The 19,623-nt window shown below is 42.2% G+C and overlaps 1 protein-coding gene across 1 annotated transcript in view; it reads right to left on the bottom strand.

Moving 5' to 3' along the window:
• Window positions 1-3,058: 3,058 nt before the first annotated feature.
• Window positions 3,059-19,623, bottom strand: part of slc8a2a (solute carrier family 8 member 2a) — a 30,932-nt gene continuing 14,367 nt past the window's right edge. Inside the window, exons 4-13 of the mRNA XM_061803133.1 lie at window positions 16,886-17,023; window positions 16,433-16,660; window positions 16,072-16,350; window positions 15,178-15,618; window positions 14,381-14,742; window positions 12,212-12,315; window positions 9,440-9,552; window positions 6,045-6,144; window positions 4,070-4,336; window positions 3,059-3,993 (exon numbers count right to left, since the gene is read on the bottom strand). Coding sequence (XP_061659117.1) covers window positions 3,617-3,993; window positions 4,070-4,336; window positions 6,045-6,144; window positions 9,440-9,552; window positions 12,212-12,315; window positions 14,381-14,742; window positions 15,178-15,618; window positions 16,072-16,350; window positions 16,433-16,660; window positions 16,886-17,023 — 2,409 coding nt within the window. The 3' untranslated portion in view covers window positions 3,059-3,616. The remainder of the gene's footprint in view (window positions 3,994-4,069; window positions 4,337-6,044; window positions 6,145-9,439; window positions 9,553-12,211; window positions 12,316-14,380; window positions 14,743-15,177; window positions 15,619-16,071; window positions 16,351-16,432; window positions 16,661-16,885; window positions 17,024-19,623) is intronic.

Genomic DNA, 19,623 nt, shown 5'->3' with positions numbered 1-19,623 from the left:
AGAGCTACCGAAAGACTGGACGACTACAGCCAAGGTGATCACAGAGACAGGCAGGAGAGTACTTGGTGTGTCGTCTGGTAGGAAAGGGAGAAGGAGACCTGGTGGTGGAACCCCAAAATACAGGAAGTCATACAAGGAAAGAGATTAGGGAAGAAGAAGTGGGACAGTGAAAGGACTGAGGAGAAGCGAAAGAAATACATTGAAATACGGTGTAGGCCAAAGGTATAGGTGGCGAAGGCTAAACAAGAGGCATATGACAACATGTACACCAGGTTGGACACAAAAGAAGGAGAAAAGGATCTCTACAGGTTGGCCAGACAGAGGGATAGAGATGGGAAGGATGTGCAGCAGGTAAGGGTGATTAAGGATAGAGATGGAAATGTGTTGACTGGTGGCAGTAGTGTGCTGAATATATGGAAAGAATACTTTGAGAATTTGATGAATGAAGAAAATGAGAGAGAAGGAAGAGTAGAAGAGGCAAATGTGAAGGACCAGGAAGTAGCGATGATTAGCAAGTGGGAAGTTCGAAAGGCACTATTGAGGATGAAAAATGGAAAGGCAGTTGGTCCTGATGACATACCAGTGGAGGTATGGAAGCAATTAGGAGAGGTGGCTGTGGAGTGTTTGACTAAATTATTCAACAGAATAGTAGCGGGCTAGAAGATGCCTGAAGATTGGAGGAAAAGTGTGCTCGTTCCCATTTTTAAGAACAAAGGGGATGTTCAGAGCTGTGGGAACTATAGAGGAATAAAGTTGATGAGCCACACAATGAAGTTATGGGAAAGAGTAGTGGAGGGTAGATTCAGGTCAGAAGTCAGTATCTGTGAGCAACAGTTTGGTTTCATGACTAGAAAGTGTACCACAGATGCATTATTTGCCTTGAGGATTCTAAAAGTACAGAGAGGGTCAGAAGGAGCTACATTTTGTCTTTGTGGATTGAGAGAAAGCCTATGACAGAGTACCAAGAGAGGAACCGTGGTACTGCACGCGGAAGTCTGGTGTGGCGGAAAAATATTTTAGAATAGTACCGGACATGTATGAGGGCTGCAGAACAGTGGTGAGATGTGCCGTTGGTGTGTCGGAAGAATTTAAGGTGGAGGTAAGACTGCATCAGGGTTCCGCGCTGAGCCCCTTCCTGTTTACGGTAGTAATGGATAGGGTGACAGACGAGGTTAGACTGGATTCCCCTTGGACCGTGATGTTCGCAGATGATATTGTGATCTGCAGTAAAAGCAGGGAGCAGGTGGAGGAACAATTAGAAAGATTGAGGCATGCACTGGAAAGGAGAGGAATGAAGATTAGCCGAAGTAAAACAGAATATATGTGCGTGAATGAGAAAAGTGGAGGGGGAAGAGTGAGGCTACAGGGAGAAGAGATAGCGAGGGTGGACGACTTCAAATACTTGGGGTCAACAATACAGAGCAATGGAGAGTGTGGTCAGGAAGTGAAGAAACGGGTCCAAGCAGGTTGGAACAGCTGGCGAAAGGTGTCTGGTGTGTTATGTGACAGAAGAGTGTCTGCTCGGATGAAGGGCAAAGTTTACAAAACAGTGGTGAGGCCGGCCATGATGTACGGATTAGAGACGGTGGCACTGAAGAAACAACAGGAAGCTGAACTGGAGGTGGCAGAAATGAAGATGTTGAGGTTCTCGCTCGGAGTGAGCAGGTTGGATAGGATAAGACAAGACATGAGGTCATTAGAGGCACAGCCAAAGTTGGATGTTTTGGAGACAAGGTTCGAGAGAGCAGACTTCGACGGTTTGGATATGTCCAGAGGCGAGAGAGTGAGTATATTGGTAGAAGGGTGCTCAGGATGGAGCTTCCAGGCAAAAGAGCGAGAGGAAGACAAAGAAACGGTTGATGGATGTTGTGAGGGAAGACATGAGGACAGTGGGCGTTAGAGAGGAAGATGCACGAGATAGGCTTTGATGGAAAAAGATGACACGTTGTGGCGCTGTGTGTGAAAGGAGAAACACCACAAACCAAAAATCATGAGTCCAATAGCGACCTCCCTATGAGTAAAACGGACTGACCAAATTGAAATTAAAATGGGGGGGACAAAGCAAAGGAATTAATAAAAAACATCCGCAACAGATCTTAGGATGTCAAGATTGGAAATATGTTAAATCAAAATCAGCGTGCCCGATAGAACTGCACAACTAATGGATAACAGAATTTTGGATAACTTCAAATTTCTCTGTTTTTTAAGGTTTTTCAAAAGGGTCTCAATGCCTGATAGAGCTGACAACCCCCAAATTACTTGAACGTAGATTATCATGGAATTTATGGGCAATGAACTTTTCCTTCATGGTTCATTTTAGATCTATGTTTTTTTTTTCAACACATTTCTTATTTTCAGTTCATTCAGGAAAATGCAATATTAAGTCTAACCCTTGAACAGTCACACACCAAACCAAATGCTGAATACATTGTATTTATTAATAATTGCATTTTCAGGTTAATTTTAGTAAAAGGGGCCAGCATCACCAGGAGATGATTATTTTTTTACAAAATAATACTTTGTCCATGTCCATTTTCCATGCCACTTTTCCTCACAAGGTTCCTTCCTGTATGGGGTTTGCAGGTTCTCCCCGTGCCTGTGTGGGTTTTCTCCAGGCACTCCGGTTTCCTCCCACATCCCAAAGACATCCATTAATTGGAGACTCTAAATTGCAGTTAGGTGTTATTGTTATTGCGACTGTTGCCTGTCTCCATGTGCCTTGCGATTGGCTGGCAACCACATCAGGGTGTATCCCGCCTCCATGCCGAAGATAGCTGAGATTGGCTCCAACACTCCCACAACCCTTGTGAGGATAAGCGGCTCAGAAAATGGATGGGTGGAACATAAAATAAATTATACTGTAGTTTTGTTTATATTGGAAAATTTACAATAAATTACGTATACATAACGTAAAATTACAGTTTAGTTGATCATTTTAAAAGTCAAACTGATAGTACATATTTGCCTGTGTATATTACAATGAATGTAGTCATTCTAAATATACATTATTAAGATTACATTTGATTATTATTGACATGTAGTGTGTTGATTAATAATGAAATTGGAATCAATTTGTGCTCCAAAGGTCCATATTGCTTTGAGAAACGTTTTATGTACTCCATGTTAGCACTTAATGACAAAAATATTGTAATGTAATTGCACTGGTCAGTGTTTAAAATATACTACAACATGTTAAATCCGCCATATACTGTAATTAATGAGAATAATCAAATAGAGATGTCCTTAAAAAAATTAAGTCAAGCAAATTGCAACGCATAGGGTTGGTATAAACCTTTTTTTTTTTTCATTTTCATTTTTTCATTCAAAACCCTCCATAAGCAAGGAAAAGACTAAACGTCTCATGTTTTATGAGTCAAACAGCATCAAGGCTGCATAAAATTCATTTTGATGGACACTCACCATTTCGTCTTGGTATTTGTAATGAACACTGTATGCTGTTTAATTTACTGACTGCTCATTGCTAATACAATACATTCTTACTGCAGCGGATATGCGGATTAACATGTCCAAGTTCGTCGAGTGATGATGGGTCTTCTGAAAATTTAATAATCAGTTCTTTCCAAAATACTGTCCTGTAAACTGTGTACCTTTGTTCTCAGAAACCTTTTATATGGCAGTAGGCTTCTAAACTCGAGAAGAGAACGTAAAGGAACCACAGTCCAAAGAGAATCAATGATGTCAGGATTTTGGGGACCCGTGGGCCTCCCAGTTCACCACCTACAGAAGGCTTACGCCGGATCATCAACACTCCCATTGTGAAGAAGGCGAAAATGGTGAAGAGCGTGACTGAGAAGGCCAGTGAGCCGACGTCCACGTGAAAAACTTGACCTTTTACTTCCCAATAAATGGCAGCCACAGACCACGCTACACCAATCCCTAAGAAGACATTCACTGCATTGCTTCCAGTTACATTTCCTACTGATGCATCTGCATACTGGTCCTGGATTGCAGCCACTTTACTGGCAAAGGTATCTGTGGATTAAAGGTTCGCTATTACAGAGATTGAACATTTAATATTAAGATAAAAATATACAGAGGTTATACTTACCAGGAACTGAAGTCCCTAGGGCTACAAATACCACTGCGGTGACGCTGTCTCTCAGGCCAACTGTGCAGCCAAAATGAGATGCAAGATCTCCAATAATGGCTGTTAAGATACCGATGACAGATATTGACACTATGAAACACGCCCAGCCATTCCAGTACTCAGTTGGCGGGACACAAGCAAAGAGAATCTTCCAAAAAACGCACAATATGTGCATGAAATAGTCAAAGCAGTTCGGCATTGGCTGATCTTGTCCCTCATCTCCATCACCTGTTAAAAAAAAAAAAAAAAAAAAGTGTCATCCTACACAATTTAAAAGGCAAATTCCACTTATTCCCCTATTAACCACATCAAGTTACCTCGTGTATATGAAACAAATTTTCTATGCTTATTCTATAGTTATCCTTGTTTCAAATTCTCTTTTCACTTTCAAAATCATCCTATGGATCAGATTCTACACCAATGGTTTAATGGCATAGTAATGTGATTGTATGTCAACTTCTGACTTTGAAGAAAGTCATGAGAAATTGCCAAATAAAAGTTCTTCACATTATTCTGCCATTTATCAAAAAAAAAACAAAAACAAAAAACGTAATTGTGGTAATCCTAATAGATCTAAAAAAAAAAAAAAATTTTTAAAGTTTAGTCTGATTTCATGTCGGTTAGACCAAAAAAAAGTGTGTTGGTCTACGTGCCTTTTTATATAATTAGTGTATGTAATCTGTTTTCAACTGTATGTCAGCGACATGAAGTAGTTCAGTTTGTTTTTCCCAACACTATCAGTTATTTCACCTTTGTGTAGATTCTACAAAAGTGCAATTCCACTAGATGGGCACTCATCTTCAAAACTATATTGAATCATTTAGTCTGATAATATTGGTGATATTATTCTTGTCAATACTTTGCAAACAGGACAAATTGATAGAAAATCATTTTGGCATGAGCTTGTGAATCTGCATAGAGCTGAATACTGATTTATATTATTTAACACTGAACAACCCTCAATATGTGTCTTTGATTTAAAAATGGCCGGCACAGTGGATCAGATGTAAAGAGTTGACCTGACAGTCCTGAGGTCCCGGATTCAATACCGGCCCCGCCTGTGTGGAGTTTGCATGTTCTCCCCGTGACGGCATGGGTTTTCTCGGGCACTCCGGTTTCCTCGCACATCCCAAAAACATGCAATATTAATTGGACACTCTAAATTGCCCCTAAGTGTGATTGTGAGCGCAGCTGTTTGTCCCCATGTGCCCAGCGATTGGCTGGCAACCAGTTCAGGGTGTACCGTGCTTCCTGCTTGATGATAGCTGGGATAGGCTCTAGCACTCCCATGACCCTTGTGTGGATAAGTGGCTCGGAAAATGGATGGAAGGATGTGTGTGTGTGTGTGTGTGTACGTATATTCTTAATGAAGATATTTCTTGGGATTTTGAAATTTATTCTGAAGAAAAGAGATGCAAGCAACATGTGTAAACTGATTTTGGTGCAATTGCAGTGACTTTTGGAGGTATTCTTTTTTTTTTTTAGCAAAAGATTTTTTTAAGAAAAAAACATTGAATATGAATTATTTAATGAAAAGAAAAAAGCGATTGGTATCCCGCCTCCTCAACATTGACAGCTGGGAAAGGCTCCGTCACCCCCCGCTACCCTTGTGAGGATAAGTGGCTAAGAAAATGGATGAATGGATGGATTTACAAATGTAAACAGTTAACAGTTTAACACGGTGCTAATTGAAAATTTTGTAAAAACAATGTCGATAAGTTGAAGAGGTTAAAAATAGAGGAGAACGTGACTCTCCTGGGATCAGGAATGTCTGCAAATAAACTGCACCTTTGTTGAAGCTTGGGGAAAGACTTTATGCCATATAATTAAAATACAATCATAAAACTAGCATTCTAGTTTAACACAGATGGTAAACATATCAAGAACAAATTAATTTGAAACTTTGACATTCATTTTCATAGTGCTCGTCACTGACCTGCATTAACTGTGACAGCTTCAATGAACTGTTCCCTCCATGAACGAGACCCAATCACAGCTGCCAGATTTGTATTTTTAAGCAGTTTGTCCACAGTATTCTGTCACATGAAATAGGCCGGTTTAGGATGAATATCATGACTGATCAAACGTTAAAAGCATTCTTTCTGAGAAATGTGCATTTGCTTCAAAACAATAAAATAAAATCCATTGAATAACCGGTGTGTAATCAACAATCATTTACATAGGGATTATGTAACAGAGCTCTGAAAATGACCAAATATCATGCGTAATACAGTTTGGAACAATTTTACCAGCACTATCAAAGTAAATGTTTGGGATGACCTGTTCCACCATTCTGTCACATTTACACTGAAACAATTTAATACCACTCCAAATCTGGCAAAGTGCAGTTTTTAAAAGGTAAGGCAAAACAGAAACGTCAACATTAGGACTGTAACAATACACCAAAATTAAGTTTTGATGCATACCTTTATTTCTGTCCCAATTTGTAATAAAGAAACAATCATGTATACAATCATTTATAGTAGTGTTGAATTTTTAATACACAATCATTTTTCAATATAATAAATACAATTATTAGAAGGCGGCACAGTGACCAGTTGGTTAGGACATCCGCATATCAGTTCTGAGGACACCGTGCCGACGTGGGGTATCACTGGGTTCTCTGGTTTTCTTCCACATCCTCAAAAACATCCCTGGTAATTAACTGAAGACTAAATTACCCGGAGGTATGAATAAATCTGAGTATGAAAGATTGTTTGTTTACATATGCCCTGCTGGCAATAGGTTTAGGGTGTACCCCGCCTCTCGGCCAGATCCATTTGGGTTCCAGCACAATCGCGATCCTGATGAGAATACGCCATACGGGAGATGAATTAATGAATGAATATTTGTCAGCGTAGTTATCTAAAATATTTTCGACATGGAGATATTGGAGGTCTTTGAAGCTGCGTTGACATGAATTTTTTTAACGCACTTATGGCAAATAGTCTTGTCAACTATTTGATATCCATTTCTTGTCTCAATTTTGTATCTGAAATCCTCCCATCTTGCTCACCAAAATGAATTTCGAGAGTCCAGAGTTTCAATTTCATTTCAGGTTATCAGTCGTACTAGTCATGTTTCCTCCTCTTCTCCATGCCGGTCTTTGGATGTAATTAAACTAGCATTAGCGCTAGCATCAGTTTTGCTCACTTTGCTCAGATGACTGTCGCTGCAAAAAAAAAAAGTGACATGGCTAGCAGTTGGAGTTTGTTCTCAAACTAGGCTTACTTTTTAAAAATTATCTTCTGTTTCAAAGGCAATCCAGGTTTGTGATTTTGAGAATTTAAGTTTTGGGGTTTCAATTCTGTATTGTTACAGACCTGCTAAAGATGAAAACAATAAGCCAAGCCAAGACAATGAAAAAGAGTTTGGAGCAGCGGTGTCTAACAGGTCCAAGAATCAAAACCAGCCCAATAGGAACTTTAATTTGGCCCATATAGCAGCGTTAGAGTGACACTGGGGTGAATCCATGTCTAAGTCAGTGGTTCACATTTTTTTTTTTTTTTTTTTTTTTGCAGCACCCCGTTTTGGAGGTAACAACAACAGCAACTGGGTGTAACTTAATAATGTCAGTACGGCTGTTGTCAGAGCGCACGGGGGAAATGCCACTCAATTTGAAAACCACTGGTCTAAGTGATGGCTCTATAGCATCCCCTTTTCATTTAGGCGTTCTAGGTAAGGTAGGTGTTACAAATGCCAACAGTTCATGAGTGTCATGACTAATTAGCTGCAATACTTTTGTGACTTGTCCTTTACAGTGCGCCTATAAGAGCCAAACATGTACTGACCAGTACATGTCTCGTTCTTGACACCCCTGGGTTTGAATCTTAGTCTATCTTCAGATTCAAGTCATGCAGAAAAAAAAAGGCAGTCATGAATATACAACATTTCTTGTGTATCCAAAGGTATGTGAGGAGAAACTGAAAGAAGTAATCTACTATCACAAGAGCACACTGCTGAAACTGTACCTGGTCAAGCATGCCATTGAGAGTCTGATGTGCGAGAAGACGCCAGGTTATTACCAAATCAAACCATACCAACCCGAGTTTTTGTCAGACTTTTAGTCATAATATTGACTGTGTACTTGTTTCAAAATATGAACAGACTTTTTCCATGAGGACATACTGTTTCTCACCTTTGTTGCAGGGATTAAATTAAACTGAAATTACATGTCAAAACAAATGAAGATGAGAGTGTAACGTGTTTTGCATCTTTATTATTTAGCAGTGCTATTGACTGGAATTATGCCAAGTAAAAGGTACTAAAGTTTTCAAGTTGCAAATTCACCCTAGATGAATGAATTGCGCTTCATCGTGGAGAGTTTTGTAAGACAAAGCCATTTATTATAATGCTTATCCTATTCAGGTTGCTTCAAGTTACAGTAGACTGTCTTTTATAAAAAGATTTCATATGAGTTTTTAAATGTCAATATGCGAAACAGCACTCTAGATACGTGCAATTGTTATTATTTTTTTTAATCCATGAGGTTTGCCATCCACATCCACATCCCTATTTAAGCACGTCTTGCTCGTGTGATATGAACAACCATTGCAGACGTGCTTTGAACAGGGATTTGGTACCATTCCTCACACTCGGTGTCCTGCAATGTAGTCAACAAGAAGTACTGTGTACCCTGAATTCATTGCGGTGATTTCTGAACTCAAGCACTGTGGTTAAAAGCAACTAGGTGATTTACCAAGTGTATGAGTTGTATATTAGTATTCACTATAGTTTCTTTTTCTGCAAAGAAAAAAAGAGATGCACTGAAAGTTCAATAAATGAACCGTAGTATAGTGAAGGATTATTGTATTCGGCTCTTCGGTAATAACTACATTCATGATACAAGACGTCCAGCTTAGGCATGTACAGTATGCACGGAATTGACTGATCACTTGCGTCTTTGAAGCAATCGCGTGCACAACTTTACTACTACTATTTTTTTTTAATCTAAAGTACTAAGTAGATACAGTAGTTAATGGACAGTTAGCAATGGACTCAATGAATACTGATCAATTCCACACAATTGACAGAATTCTTAATGATCAATTAACTGATTATCACGCCGATCCCTATCCCAGATAGATTAATAATTCATTTTAATTCAGGCCAGGTGAATTTAGCACAGCAACTATTTACATTTTTCAATTAGTGCCAATGGTTTTTTTTACGTTTAAAAATGCTATGTTCTAAAAAGCAAAACAAAACACAAAAAAAAACATAAGCGGCTTTGTATAATTTGATCATCAATTAGGTCATCGTCTCAAATACAACGCCGATGACAAATATACAGACACAACACTAATGTAAGGTATTCAGCCACCCACACACCTTAAACTCACAAGACTCTTCGATGATAATCTCGATCCTGCTGTGCTCTCCTAGAATGGGCTTGCCCATCTCAGAAATCCTCCTGGCCTCTTCCTCCTCAGGGTTGGGGTTGCCTGTCAAGGAGGAAGCAAAAATTATTTCACTTAGTACAGCTTTCCTCAATCACACTATCCCGGTCAATTGCATATCGTTCCACACAGAGCACACAGACAAAGTGTTGTCAAAGTCCAGTGGGCTGCATAGCCTATAAGTAAGTAAGTTACTTTACCTATTCAGAAACAATCCCCATTATAGTAGTTGTGTTAGTGATTGATTTTGCCTAAAATACCTGCTTGAATTTTTCATTGAATTGCAGCTGTAAAGGGGACACCCATCCCTCCATCCATTTTCTCTACTGCTTATCCTCATTAGGGTCATGGACATGCTGGAGCCTATCCCAGATGACTCTAGGCAAAAGGCGGGGGACACCCGTAACTGGTCGCAAGTCAATTGCAGGATATACAACCATTGACAGTCACATCCACACCTATGGGCAATTTAGAGTCCTCAATTAACCTACCATGCATGATTTTGGAATGTGGGAGGAAAGCAGAATGCTCAAAGAATGCCCACAGAGGCAGGGGGAGAGCATGCAGACGCCAGACAAGCAAGGCCAGATTTGTACCTGGTCCTCAGAACTGTGAGGCATTCGCTGTGCCGCCGAAATGGGGCATATGATGGAAAATTAACCTTTTAATTACTTGTTCACAAATAATTGGGTCACTTGAGTGTCTGCCTACCCATTAAAATTGAAATTTAGCTACAAAGTTAATATTCTGTTTATTTCATTCTGAAAATGTCTGTGAACAAAGCCTCTTTTTTTTTTTTTTTTTTTAATTTCCATAATAACCTCCCCCTAACATCATACTTCTAATTTGGGACTTGGTAGCAAGACTGCATTAAGATACAGTTTGTCAGTGGCAAGCTACAGAACGGCACACAAAAAAACATCACATCAATCCAAAACGGAAGCAGAGATGTTTTGTTGTCACAAAATGAGCATTATGTGACAACACTTTCTGTGGTACCGGTGGGTACTACAATGTTCAGCAAAGTTGTCGACATGGGATTGGGTTTGATTTATCCTTGGCAACGTGTCCGCTGCATGCCCCACGTGCATGGAGCTACACAAAAGTTGATGTGTACAATTTGGCAGCTTGGTGATGAAGATCTTCTTCCATTTGTGAAAGGGTGTTGTTTTCTCTGCTCTTTTCCTGCCCATTATTCACTTTTGGTCATTTGAATAGAGAGGAGCAAGAGTAATTGTTCTGCGAGAGGGAAGATTAGGATTTCCAATTACCTAATCGATCAGTGATGGTTTGAGAATAGGAATGCCATTATCCATTTATGTACACAGTCTTGCCTATTTCTGTTTGAAATGCTTAACAACAACAACAAACCTCTGTCTTACCCTGATTAAGTAGTAAAGCTGTGGTGAAAAAAGATGATAAAAATCAACATAGTATGTTAGCATGGCAAGAAATACGTTTAAATCAATCAAGCAATTATATTCCATAATCCTAAAACCATACAATTACAACGAGGTTAGACTGCACCAAAAACATGCTACAGTTATGACACTTGCACGTTTAATGGAAATCCAATAAAAGACCTGAATCCAAAAATGTAATTTAAAAAGAGAATAATACTTTTGATTGACACAATTGGAGAAGTAATTGTTTACAGTAGATATGCTAGATTTCGAATTAAAAATAATTCTCAATATTGTGGGAAAGAATGTATGAGTAAGAGTGTTCTAACCATTCATACTCACATTCACACCTACGGGCAATTTAGAGTATTCAATGAACCAACCATGCATGTTTTTGGGATGTGGGAGGAAACCGGCGTACTCGGAGAAAACCCACGCAGGCACGGAGAGAACATACAAAGTCCACACAGGTGGGGCCGGGATTGAACCCGGAACCTCAGAACTGTGAGGCCGACACTTTACAGCTGCTTCACCATGCCAATTTAATAAAATAAATGTTATTTAAAATTTTTAGTACACACACGTATGATTCGCTCAGTGATGGTGTCAATATCTGCCCTGCGACTGACTGGGGACCAGTTCAGGGTGTAGCTAGCTAGGATAGGCTCCGGCTCTCCCATGACCCTTGTGAGGATGAGCGGCTTGGATAATGGATGGATGGATGACAATCCTGATGTGAAATTTTCATATACTGTAATTTTCCTTCTATTAAATCCAGGTAAAAAAAAAAAAAAACAAAAACAAGGAAATTCACTAAATTCGAGTCACAATGAAAAGTGTTTCTAAAGAAAGCAGAATGGGGATTTCGTATCCGTCCATCCGTCCATCCATCCATCCATCTTCTTAGCAGCTTAGCCTCATGAGGGTCGTGGGAGTGCTGGAACCTATCCCAGCTGTCAACGGGCAGGAGGCGGGGTACACTTTGAACTGGTTGCCAGCCAATCGTAGGGCACATGGAAACAGACAACAGTCGCACTCACAATCACACCGATGGACAATTTAAAGTGTCCAATTAATGCTGCATGTTCTTGGGATGTGGGAGGAAACCGGAGTCCCCGGAGAAAACCCACGCAGGCACTGGGAGAACGTGCAAACTCCACACAGGCGGGCTGGGATTTGAACCCCGGTTCACAGAACTGTGAGGCCAATGCTTTACAGCTGTTCCAACATACCGCAGATTTTTTATCCATGTATTCATGAAATCATACAAACACCATTGTTATTTGAAAAGAATTACTTACCAGAGAGTCCTCGCTTTAGCCATTTAGGCTCTTCAAGCACAATAAAGAAGTTTTCTTGTTTTTCATATTCCTCCACATTTCTAATGTGAACTTTTAAAGTGCGGCTGGTGTTATACAAGACACAAAAAAGACAACGAGATTACTCCTATGAAAGGGGCACCAAATGAAACACAAATCAACCTTAGATTCATTTTACAGTGATGTGAGTGTACAAAATAATATTGCATCATTTTATCATTGGGGGGAAAAAAAAACCAAGCAAATTAGAAACTAAATGAAAAACTACTCCCGACACAGTGACTTTCACGTTGCAAAGAAATTAAATTTATTGGGTTGGTTACATAATTGCATCCTCCACTAAAAGTACCATTAGTCAGCATGAAAAAAACAGTGAACATAACCTGCAAAATTAATGGGAAAACTCAGTCAGTTTGAATAGTGTAACTTCAGATTCCCACGCAGCGGACAGCATTAGAGGGTTACCTCACAACTCGATACCCATTAAATAGTGAGGTCATGGAGAGTCATTATCACTAAGAAAGGCTAAATTGTCCTTTGGCTGAAAGCAATAATGTAGTAAAGGAAAACATAAACAGTAAAAGAAAGGAGATACGTGATAATTACTGTTCTTCGTACTCAACATGTATGTCAAGGAATTTGACTTTGGTATTTGGTGCTGGTGTGTGCCAATTTAGATGATACTGCTTCTGATTAAATTCCCAGGCCCCTTACATCCAGCTACCATACAGACATTACCGACAATCTGAGTATCCCTACCAAATAATTTGCAGCTATAGATTGCACCTGTCATGAGCGGGGCTGGAGCACTGCCAGGAGGGGCGTGGCCTGGTCACCGCTCGGGGCGGTGCCACCTCCGGCGCATTCAGCATGTTAATTGACCAGGTATTTGTGTTGGAGTTTTTGTCACGGGCATTTGCTAGTTCGTTGAGTTTGCACCGGGCCACCGGGTGGCGACACTGCTTTTGCAATAAAACCCACTGGACATCATGCCTTTGTCTCAGAGTCCTGCATTTGGGTCCCACCCTGCACCGATGGCTAATGACAGAATGAACTGGCCAGACACGGACCCAGCGAACTCAAAGGTGAATTACGTTCCTGTCTTGGGGGCGACTCTTCCACGGCAACCTGACGTCCGCATCTCGGCAGCGACCTGTCCACGGCCGCCTGACCGCGTTTCGGTGGCGACCCGTCCACAGCCACCTGATGACCGCGTCTCGGTGGCGATCCGACCACGGCCGGCGGACAACCGCGTCTCAACGGATATAACCCCTCCAGGGCCGCCTCAAGTTCTTGTTTCAGCCACTACAGCGACCAGTTCCCGGCCGCTTCATGGTCCTGTTTCTGCGACTACGGCAAACGGTTCCCAGCCACTTCACGTTCCGGTTTCGGCGGCTCGGGCGGCCGCTTCGCGACCGGGGCTCGGTGGCGACTGATGCCCGGCTGGGGAGCGGGAGTTTGTTCCTTATACCAGCTCCACCTTCCACCCTCCCCTGCTCATGTTTTTTTTTTTTTTTTTTTGGTTTCGGCGCGTCTGGGATCCGCACCTTAGGGGGGCGGGGTTCTGTCATAAGCGGGGCTGGAGCACTGCCAGGAGGGGCGTGGCCTGGTCACCGCTCCGGGCGGTGCCACCTCTGGCGCTCCTCACACCTGTTGCGCATTCAGCATGTTAATTGACCATGTATTTATGTTGGACTTTTTGTCACAGGCATTTGCTAGTTCATTGAGTTTGCACAGGGTGTTGACATTGGTTCTGCAATAAAACCCAGTGGACATTACGCCTTCATCTCTGAGTCTTGCATTGGGGTCCTCCCCTGCACCGATGGCTCATGACAGCACCCTCACAAAACACGTTCAGTTACGTAAAACAGGAAAGTAATTTATCCAGTCAATGCACAAATAATCTGTGATTACCTTAATGGATTGTGCACCTTTTAGAGCTGTAGTTGAAGATGCGTAGCTGCATTCATATATTACTAAACAAGGATACTAAACAAGGCTGACTCATCTAACATCAACGAACAAATAATCGCAAACCTGAATTCTCTGTTCCTACATGAGTAATGCCCAAATATATGTTACCCATAAAAGTAACAGAATAGCATGACATTCCATTAAAGCTGTGCCGACAAGTTTCTGTCTTTATCTCACCTGGTTTGTTCATTGGTAAATTCCACCTCGCCCTTGGCCTGTTCGTAATCTACTCCGACTTTGGCACTGCCGTCCTCTGTGTGATATGGTACAGAAACGGTACCCCTGGAGCCTGAGTTCCTTAACACGGTCACCGTCAGTGTGCCTGTGCTCTCACTCACCCGCAAAACTCCCTGACCAAAGGTGAAGATGCCTGCATGGTCATCGTCCAATATAGTAACAGTGGCAACCAGCGGTTCCACAAGTCTGCCCTTAGGTGACTGTCCTACCCCTTCATCACCGCATTCCTCTAACCTGAGGTTCTGTAGACGGACAAAGAAATGTTCATCCTCTTCAAAGATGTCGTCGTCCAAAATTTTCACCTAAGAAATGCGTAGAAATATACAATTATTTTTTTAATGAAGAGCCAAATATTTTGTTCACAATCACAAATGCGTTACTGTAAACCATCACAATGTATCCCACAGACCTCCATATTTTTATGATATAGTATACGCAGATGTGGGGCTACTGCCGGAGGCAGCTCCACCCAGGGCAGTGGCTTGGCCATCCCTCTGACAGCCATAAAAGCTGTTTAACAAAACAACTAGGTTCCGATGTTAACTGGCTCAAATGACTATGTCACAATTTCATCGGAAGATAACATTTTTGGCACGTCGCAATCTCATCTCACATATAGACAAAATGGAACTGTTTGACCTCAATTTGGAATCCCGAGTAGAATGTTCTCTCCAAGGGAATATAACAAAATACTGTTCCCATTACTCATATTTGAACAGATTTTTCACTTTGCTCACCTTGATCTCTTTCCGTGTCTCTCCTGGCTTAAATGCCAGAGTTCCTCCGCTAAATTCATAGTCTGCCCCAGCATTGGCCGAGCCATTTTCCGTACAGTAGTCCACATAAAAGGTGTTTTCGGCTGTGCCCCCATCAAGGGTCACCCAGAGACTTAAAGTACCGCAGTTCTCTATACAGAGATACTGGGCACTTTCAAAGCAAATGTGAGCACACGTACGTTTGTCATCCCCTTGACCTGCCGCCCCTGCGCGGCGTACATGTTCAGCAGCAAGTTTCCTTAATAGGTTTCCAGCACCAATCAACAAGCGAGTTGACTGGATGCGGTAAAATGCCCGACTCTTCTTCTGACGAACCAGAGTGGAGTAGTTGGCCATTTCGATAAGCTGGTCAAGGTCTTTGTCCGGATGTCTATCCCTTAGGTCTTTCAGCATACGAACCACCTGTCAAAAAAAAAAAAAAAAAAAAAATGATATAGTTATAAATAATGAATAACCATGACATTCAATCAACTAGATAAAATTATTTAGAAATTCTTGCAAGAATTGAATGGGAATGTTAAAAGATGCGGTAATACCCAAAATACAGTGGTCTGTAAGGGCAAAATACTATCATCAACACTTTTACTTTTGGGAACATTAATTACACCCTTTTATATTTCTGAAAAGAAATTAACAAACACCAAAACGCTTAAGAAAAAAAAATTAAACTCTTTTTCTATTTCAGACACCTAACAAAAAGTGGGAAAACAAAACAAGCAGTGTCATTTGATGGATTCGATAGAGGTGTTAAACGTGAATTGGGCACCATGGCCTCCAATTAGGCATGTGTAAATCTAGCCTATGAAAAAGCAGTACTCACAGTACTTGCAGTGGCAAAGTGAATACTATCCTTACCTCATCTTGGTTCGGGTTCATCTCACTTGCAGTTTGTACGGAAACTGTCACACTTGAGGAGTTTGTTGGGCACGAAATGCCATCCGAGTTCTTTCCGTCCATGATAATGTCGTGGCCTTTGGGGATAATGTCACCTTCCATTTCCACGACAATACCATGTCTTTTGTCGGCACGGTAACGTTTGTGCAGGTATTTGTAGAAGAGTAGGCGACGGTCAGCGATCCAAGCCAGTAACACACACACCGGAAAGTAAAGCAACGTCACCATAGCTTCCCACACCTGGTAATACAAACAATGTCAGTTTTTAAGTATTTGCGGAATTATAATTCCCATCAAACTAAGAGAGTATGTAGAAATGCACCTCGACGATCCCAGGCGATATCACAGCTAGTATGAGATAGAGCCAAATGTAGGCAAAGATACTCCAGAAAGATGTAATAAAAAATACTCGGAGGTGTTTAATCTTGCGAGACTCTCCATCGGGAACCACCCACACACATATGCCGATAATCACAAACATATTGAAGGCAGCGCTCCCGACAATGGTGCCTGGGCCAAGCTCCCCTGCATCAAAGTTATGCCCGCACACCTGTCAAGTAAAAGATAAAATGATTATGTCCAATTAAAAATCAGGATTGATCATTTCAGGTTAATCTTTTGAGATCGCAGCCTCATTTTGATCACGGTTGTTCAAAGCGGTGATTGGGCTCTACCCAGAGGGAAGCCTAAATTCAACTTTTTTCTGGACTTGTTAAATAATGACACTTTATTCTTTGTTCACAATGTTTTTTTTAATCCCAAATGTGTTGTATACCTCAATGACAGAAAGCAAGATTTCAGGAGCAGATGAGCCCAGAGCCATGAGTGTAAGGTTGGAAACGGTCTCATTCCAGATTCGCACTGTGGTCACTGTTGTCTCACCGGTGGGTTTGGTAATGGTTATCTCTTTCACCTACAACACAGATGTTAGGAAATGTGCCAGTCAGTACGCATGATCACTCTGATATACTAGCGGCTGTCATGATCCTGCCGCTCCAGCCCGGCCTGTGCGGGTGTTCGCGCGGTTGCACTGATTGGGAGGCGCACACCTGCGCCCCATGCAGCCTGATTATGCGGTGTATTTATATGACCCCGATGACGACTGGCCGGCGCCAGTTCGTTGAGCTTCATGTCCCGTTCCAGCACTCTCGTATCCCTGATCGACAACCTGTGTGTACCGACCTTCGCCTGTTCTCCGACCAACCTTGTAAGCCTGACTCCTTCGATACTTCTGCCTGCCTTGATCGTTCTCCCGTGTACCGACTCCTGCCTGCCCGCTCACCTGCTCTCTTCGCCCGACGTCCCAACTACCGCTGCTGCACCCGACTGCCTGCTCGATCCCCAACCTCGGCATATAATAAACGTTTCTCCCTGAACTACCTTGCATCGTCCGAGTCCTGCATTTGGGTCCTACTCCCGGTCCGATGGGACGTGACAGAACGATCTGGGCCAAACAGGACCCGGCAGGAAAGACCCGGCGTCGCCGGGACCGACGCAAGGTAGACCGTCTGCCGGAGGACCAAGCCTGTCCGATCCGGGTAGGCTCCTTGACGTCCTCCGCTTCGGTGTGTTACGCTCCGCCAGCGAGGTATGAATACGTCCCGAACATGACTCGTCCGGCTCCTCATATTCTTCTGGACTCTGACTTTTCGGAATATGAGGAGGACCGTGATTTGTATGACCGGCTGCCGGAGTACGACTTTGATTATTCTGATTATGAATCTGCTCGTCCGATCTTTCATCCCAGTCAGTTTCTTTCGCCTCCCCACTTTGTGGTGGAACCCCAAAATACAAGAAGTCATCCAAGGTAAGAGATTAGCGAAGAAGAAGTGGGACACGGAGAGGACTGAGGAGAGCCGTAAAGAATACATTGAGATGCGCCGTAGGGCAAAGGTAGAGGTGGCGAAGGCTAAACAAGAGGCATATGACCACATGTACTCCACCTTGGATACGAAAGAAGGAGAAAAAGATCACTACACGTTGGCCAGACAGGGGGATAGAGACGGGAAGGATGTGCAGCAAGTAAAGGTGATTAAAGATAGCGATGGAAATATGTTGACTGGTGCCAGCAGTGTGCTAAGTAGATGGAAAGAGGACTTTGAGAAGTTAATGAATGAAGAGAAAGGTAGAGAAGGTAGGGTTGAAGAGGCGAGCGTGAATGACCAGAAAGTGGCAATGATTAGTAAGGGGGAAGATAGAAAGGCACTAAAGAGGATGAAAAATTGAAAGGGAGTTGGTCCTGATGACATAACAGTGGAGGTATGGAAACAATTTAGAGAGGTGGCTGTGGAGTTTTTGACCAACTTATTCAATACAATATTAGCAGGAGAGAAGATGCCAGAAGAATAGAGGAAAAGTGTGCTAGTCCCCATTTTTAGGAACAAAGGCGACTGCATCAGGGATCCGCGCTCAGCCCCTTCCTGTTTGCGGTAGTAATGCATCGGTTGACAGCTGAGGTTAGACTGGCATCCCCTTGGATCATGATGTTCGCAGATGATATTGTGATATGCAATGAAAGCAGGGAGCAGGCGGAGGAACAATTAGAAAGATGGAGGCACGCACTGGAAAGGAGAGGAATAAAGATTCGCTGAAGTAAAACAGGATATATGTGCATGAATGTGAGGGGTGGAGGAGGAGGAGTGAAGCTCCAAGGAGAAGAGATAGTGAGGGTGGACGACTTCAAATACAGAGCAATGGAGAGTGTGGTAAAGAAGTGAAGAAACGGGTCCAAGCGGGGTGGAACAGTTGGCGGAAGGTCTCTGGTGTTCTATGGAACAGAATAGTCTCCGCTAGGATGAAGGGCAAAGTTTATACAACAGTGGTGAGGCCGGCCATCATGTACGGATTAGAGACGGTGGCACTGAAGAAACAACAGGAAGCAGAACTGGAGGTACCAAAATTTAAGATGCTGCGGTTCTCGCTTGGAGTGAACAAGTTGGATAGAATTACAAAATAGCTCATTAGAGGAACAGCCAAAGTTGGATGTTTTTGAGACAAGGTTAGAGAGAGCAGACTTCGACGGTTTGGACATGTTCTGAGGGAGGAGAGTGAGTATATTGGCGGAAGGGTGCTGAGGATGGAGCTTCCGGGCAAAAGAGCGAGAGGAAGACCAAAGAAAAGGTTGATGGATGTTGTGAGGGAGGACATGAGGATAGTGGATGTTAGAGAGGAAGATGCACGAGATCGGCTGAAATGGAAAAAGATGACACGCTGTGGCGACCCCAAACGGGACAAGCCGAAAGGAAAAGAAGAAAACTTTGTTTTAAAATTAGAGGTGGGATTTTGACATGAATTACCCATCCATCCATTTTCCAAGACGCTTATCCACATGGGTCGCGGAATTGCTGGGGTCTACGATTAATTAATCACAAATTAATTACTTTAAAAAAATGAAGGCATTCTAATTGTATTTTGTGTTCCGAACAACGTGAAACCTTTGTGAGTGCACAATTTCCTGGTCTACCACTTGGGTACCAAAATGGAGGAATTGGATGAGACAGGTAGGACTGCTAG

The sequence above is a fragment of the Syngnathoides biaculeatus genome, chromosome 18, assembly GCF_019802595.1.
Source record: "Syngnathoides biaculeatus isolate LvHL_M chromosome 18, ASM1980259v1, whole genome shotgun sequence".
Lineage (NCBI taxonomy): Eukaryota > Metazoa > Chordata > Actinopteri > Syngnathiformes > Syngnathidae > Syngnathoides > Syngnathoides biaculeatus.
This window is presented reverse-complemented; position numbering and strand designations above follow the sequence as displayed.